At 42.4% G+C, this 6192-nt stretch overlaps 1 protein-coding gene across 3 annotated transcripts in view; it reads right to left on the bottom strand.

Annotated features, from left to right (window-relative positions):
• Window positions 1-3002: 3002 nt before the first annotated feature.
• The window catches only part of abcc4 (ATP binding cassette subfamily C member 4 (PEL blood group)), a 742685-nt gene continuing 739495 nt past the window's right edge, over window positions 3003-6192 (bottom strand). For all 3 annotated transcript variants that reach the window (XM_072476237.1, XM_072476236.1, XM_072476238.1), the window contains one exon: window positions 3003-5816. In XM_072476237.1, coding sequence (XP_072332338.1) covers window positions 5709-5816 — 108 coding nt within the window. In that variant the 3' untranslated portion in view covers window positions 3003-5708. The remainder of the gene's footprint in view (window positions 5817-6192) is intronic.

Consider the following 6192-nt stretch of genomic DNA (forward strand, 5'->3'; position numbering starts at 1 on the left):
GTCGATGGGACGTTTGCGAGACTGGGAGCGCTGACGGAAAAATATGGGTTGCCCCAAGGGAATGCATTTCGATATATGCAACTGAGGGCTTTTGCGAGGCAACAGGTGAGGGAATTCCCGCAGCTCCCGACGCAGGAGGTGCAGGATAGAGTGATCTCAGAGACGTGGGTGGGGGATGGTAGGGTGTCGGACATATACAGGGAGATGAGGGACGAGGGGGAGATCATGGTAGATGAGGTGAAAGGGAAATGGGAAGAAGAACTGGGGGAGGAGATTGAGGAGGGGCTGTGGGCTGATGCCCTACGTAGGGTAAACTCGTCGTCCTCGTGTGCCAGGCTAAGCCTGATACAATTCAAGGTTCTGCACAGGGCGCATATGACTGGAGCACGGCTCAGTAAATTTTTCGGGGTAGAGGATAGGTGTGGGAGATGCTCGAGAAGCCCAGCGAATCACACCCACATGTTTTGGTCATGTCCGGCATTACAGGGGTTCTGGGTGGGGGTGGCGAAGGTGCTTTTGAAAGTGGTGGGGCTCCGGGTCGAGCCAAGCTGGGAGTTGGCTATATTCGGGGTTGCAGAAGAGCCGGGAGTGCAGGAGGCGAGAGAGGCTGATGTTTTGGTCTTTGCGTCCCTAGCAGCCCGGCGCAGGATATTGCTTATGTGGAAGGAAGCCAAACCCCCGGGCGTGGAGACCTGGATAAACGACATGGCAGGGTTTATAAAGTTAGAACGGATCAAGTTCGTATTAAGGGGTTCGGCTCAAGGGTTCACCAGGCGGTGGCAACCGTTCGTCAACTACCTCACAGAACGATAGAGGGAATGAAAAGGAAGAAAGACAACAGCAGCAACCCAGGGTGGGGGGGGGGGGGGGGGGGGGTGGTGGGGGAGATCCGGGCGGGCTCTCAGGGATGTCATTGTATATGTATAGACATTGGTTATAGGTAATGAATATTGGACTGTTGGATTGTATCTTTGGAGAGTAACTATTTTTGACAAGGCAGTTGCCATTTAGTTTTGTTTTTGTTTCTGTTTATATATAATTTATTTATTTGTTTAAAATTGGCCACTGTTATTTATATTGCTTTATTGTTGTTTAAAAGAAAAACTATGTACTGTTATGTCTGGCCATAAAAATTTGAATAAAATATATTTTTAAAAAAAGGTGACCTGGTCGCTGTGTCGTGTCACGGCCTCCTCCACCTCCTTCATCTTCTCGCCCTGCTCTCTCACCTCGGCCAATGCCTTTGCCACCTCCACCCTCATCAGGCCGATTGCCTCCTCCAACAATGACCTCAACACGACCGCCATCTCTTTCCTCAGGACCTCCATGTGCCTCACCAAACGTTTTTCCAGCTCCACCACCATCACCTCGGTCATCTTCTCCACCGTAAGTAGTGCGGTCCCGCCTTGCAGTTCGGCTTCCGCCATCCTGTCAACACTTTTGCTTTTGCTCGTCTTCTCCTTCGGCGGCGAACCCGCGTTTCTCCTTTCTTCGACGCTGCTTTTCGCATCCTTTAGCGGCTTATTGTTTTTTATCTTCTTTCCTTTCTCCTCTCTCCCCTTCACCCTCCTGCCCTTCATCAATCTGACATTCTTCTTTTTTGAAAAAAAAACTTTTTACCAAATTTCCTTAAAGCTTCTTTCTTTCTCCTCTACATTCCCCTGGGACCAGGCTTCAACCTTCTTTCTTCTTCCTAGGTGGGAACCATCCGACGTGGAGCACCCTCCCTACATGGCACCCTGGCCTCGGGCCCGCTGCCTCGGCCTCCTCGTAGCTCCGCCCCCGCTGCTCTGACCTGCCGGGCCCGGCGCCTCAGCCCCCGCCGCCCGACACCCGCGCGGGGTTCCTCGCCGGTTTTTAAACCGGCCCCGCTGGCTGCTCGTGGCGGCCCCAAAGGCCGACGGTAGTCGGGGAGTGCGTGAGGACTCGGAGATTTCCCCGAAATCACCGCGAATCGCGGCCACCGGCGGGAGCTCTTATTATTGCGGCCGCCCTGCTCGCCCACGCTACCGGAAGTCCTGCACTGATGTTTTAATGCAGTGTTTTAATAGTGAGACTAACAGCATAAAAGTGGAAGTTCTCATTGAATCAATCAATTGGTTGAAGGGATGACTTCGCTCAGTGACAGCAAAATCTAGCCCCCATATTTCAGTTTCCTCATAACAGATCACCATGAAAGAATCCTGAATGATCTAGCGGTTGGAAAATCTCTGTTGTGGTGATGAGGAACTGGTTTTAGTATTTTTCATGGATGATAGTGCTTGGGGATTGCAGTCTGGGGAGACCTCAACATCGCACTTTCTGGGGAGTACAGAATGACTGACAGCAACATTTGGATTCCCACCTTATCCTGAATATCTGCAGACTCGACATCTCAATGTTGTAATGACAGTAAAGCCAACAGCTTTGCCAACATTGCCACCTCGAAATTTGGACCATGATGTGAAGATTTAATGGTGACATTCCCTGGATTAGGTTGTCGAAAAGCTGTCTCTTGCACAGTGTTCTTTGTACGTTCCCCCACTCCTACTTCATTACACTCTTTATCTGAAGGAACTGACTATAATCAAGTTCACCAAGGATTCAAAATTCAGTGAAAAACTTGTTACATATAACATACGGGTGGCACGGTACTGCATCACAGCGCCAGGGATGTGGGTTCAATTCCAGCCTTGAGTGAATGTCTGTGTGGAGTTTGCACTTCCTTCCTGTGTCTGCGTGGGTTTCCTCCAGGTGCTCCAGATTCCTTGCACAGTCCAAAGATGTGCACGCTAGGTGGATTGGCCTTGCTAAATTGTCCCTTAGTGCCAAAGGTTAGGTGGGGTTACTGAGATAGGTTGGGGGCACGGGATTAGGTGGGATGCTCTTTCAGAGGGTCGGTGCAGACTCGATGGGCCGAATGGTCTCCTTCGGCATTGTAGCAATTCTATGAATAAGGATAATTCTTTTAAAAATATCAGTTTTTGGTGTGCTATATTAACACCATCACAACTGAGAAAATGTTTTTGTAAGTCAGCGTATAGAAGTTTAATGGTTATGACAGAATGTTCAGTCTCATGTACAAGGCAAAAAGGTACATAAATTTCTGCATCATCCCCCTATCAGATGTTGACCGGTTAACTGACAAGGCATGAATCCACTATGTGGAAACAGAATATTAATAAATGTTATTTAATAGATCGTAGTGCCGACAGGATTTCTACTGAATTATTTGTACAGATTATGAAGGCATAAGGCAAACTTTTCACACAAACAAAAAATAAACAGTAAAATTAACATACACAGATATTATGATTCAAACAGAAAACTTACTGTTCATTCCGGAAATCTGTGTAACTCAGTTTGATTGAGTCAGGCAAAAATTTACAACTACATTTAATATGCTCGTCAATTTTAAAACAGTAATAATTCGCAGCTCACACCTCTATGTATAAAGTAGAAACGTAATAAAATCAACTAATAGTGGCCCTATAAATGGAGTTCGAGTGCATCCAGTTTAAAATGCACTATGATTTTGTATGAACTTTAATATAGATATATACATCCTGAGCTGAATCAACCTTTGATTTGTGAATAGATGTGGGTAGGGGCAGCACGGTGGCACAGTGGTTAGCATTGGGACTGCGGCGCTGGGTCACTCTCTGTGTGGAGTTTGCACATTCTCCCTGTATCTGCGTGGATTTCACCGCCATAACACAAAGATGTGCAGGGTAGGTGGATTGGACACGTTAAATTGTCCCTTAATTGGAAAAATAATAATTGGGTATTCTAAATTTAAAAAAAAAGATGTGGGTAGGAGCAGGGCAAGTTGGTTTGAGTAATTAACCACCTGCATAATACAGCATTTACAAAGGCTCAGTTTTACATAAAGGAAAATAGTTCATGTTAAAAAGTGCAAGACTCCTTTAATGATTTTTTTCAGTGCTTTACTAGTTGTTGTTCATATTAATACACATTTACATACTCCTGGTGTATTTTCAGGCTGGACCTAAACACAATCCGAATCAACCCACGCAAAGTTACTGTACTCAACGATGCCTTGAAATCTTAACCAAAATAACCTTTGGACTCATAGTAATCCTGAGCAATGAAAACAAACATTCACATAAATCCGCATCCTATTGCATTTCTAATAGGATTTTAATTAATTAACATAATAACATTTTCCATGAAATGTTTCAATGCATTTATTACTCTTAAATATCTAAATAGAAGAAGTGTCATTTGAAGGCATTGGGGAAACTGTTGAAACACAGTTTGCTATTTAAACATATATCTTATAATTTCATCCAAAATAAATGCAGTTTATTTATTAATCTTATTCCCTCAACACAAAAGTAGAATTTTGGGAAATAAATTGGGGAGTATTATTTCAAGATTCTTTATCGCACGTTATTATTTACTTTCCTTATGAGGTGTAATAACCTCTACTGTACTAAAGAACAGTAAAATGAAGTACTGTGGCCCTTCTATTTGAACAACTTTGGTAACTTTTATTATTGCTACTAAGGCACCGAATACTTCAAAACATATAAAGCTCTTCCAATTGAAGACTAAACAAACCAGCCTAACTGGTGTTTATCAAAATTATAAAATAGTAATAATCATTAAAAAAACTTGCATTGATACTAAATTCATGTTGACATTTTCAAGGACTAACTGGCAGTAGGAGGACAAAAGCTATCATAGACTCAAACAACAAAAGTTTGAAGGCTTATTACTCTAGTCACGTTTTGGATAAGGTTGCCCCATTGCGGCAGCATCTAGATGATCTTCAAGGTGAGAAACCTCACAAAAACATCCTCCCTTTGCATTCGATTTATTTCACTTGTAGCCAAGTCATGACATATTTCTGAAAATTATATAGCACAATTTTCTCTAACTACTGAATTTATTAATGTCCAACACAATCGCCATCTGAAATAAAACCTGAAAAACGTAGATATGTGACACAATCAAATTGACAATTAAACAAAAGTAGTTTATTGCTTCCGACTATTAAATGTAAGAAAAACCATCAATAAAGAACAGAATATAAACTTTACACTATCTGAGATTTTTAATTTTCATGAGTGAATTGCTGAAAAGAAGCATCCACTATGGTAAAAGTAACAAGTGAAGCACTTGTACAATATCCATGGTCTGCATGAACTGAATTAATAGACCAGGTACAAGGAATAAACCAGGCATGAGTTCACTGTTCGGCCTTAGTCTCAATATTGTGAACATTTATGCAGGGAGCTTGGGTTGGGGGGGGGGGGGGGGGGTTAGTGGTATGGGGGCTAGGCTCAAACTACAGCAAAAGTCCCCTGATAATTCCACACAAACTTGACTTGGATCACCTAGTCCACCGCGACAAGAAGTAATCATTGAGTTAATGCACTTCAATTATTAAAGGGAAATTTCTCTCCCTCCAAAGTTTTCACAGTTCACCGGTTTAAAAAAACATCTGGTGTATCTGATAATATCTTTTTGGAGACAAGAGTCCATTTTAGGCAACAGAATAAGTACATTTTTGTTTGATTTCAAGTTTAAATTCACATTTAATACTGCCAAGTTCTATGGACTGCAATAAAATCAGGTCCAATAATGGAAAGATGGATTTCTTTTGTGCAAATCTTAATCCACAATCCTTCCAGTGAAATATTATGCTGTACGCTGTTTTTGTTCCTGTTGTTACAGGTGTTCCATTGCACTGTTTCTTGTGTTCATAGCGATGTTTCAAAGACAACATTGTTAGGGGATACAATTGCCAAACCATTGGTGAGTATTTGCTCCGTCTGTGCTCCTTCTGCAGATTTCTTTTTCAGGTGTATCTGTGTAAAGGAAGAAACAGAAGTGGGTGATTGAACATATTCTAGCAGCTTCTCATAAACAATTTAATTCAAGTATAATTTTAAAAAGAGTTTCCAATATCATTAATTCCTAGTTGTTCAACCGTTGATATGTGGAACTGATACACAAAACCCTCTAACTGGAACCTATTTTCTTGCCTCATTGTGTACACCGCAGGATGGAATATTTGCCTGATGTTTCAACAAAGTATTAGCCCCAAACATTTCTCAGCTCACTTGCAGGTTAATTACCATTTACAGAACCTCAACAGTATGCCTAAATTTGATTTGATTTAGATTTATTGTCACATGCACCGATGTACAGCGAAAAGCATTGTTCTGCATACAGTCCAGGCAG

This window comes from Scyliorhinus torazame, chromosome 15, assembly GCF_047496885.1.
Source record: "Scyliorhinus torazame isolate Kashiwa2021f chromosome 15, sScyTor2.1, whole genome shotgun sequence".
NCBI lineage: Eukaryota > Metazoa > Chordata > Chondrichthyes > Carcharhiniformes > Scyliorhinidae > Scyliorhinus > Scyliorhinus torazame.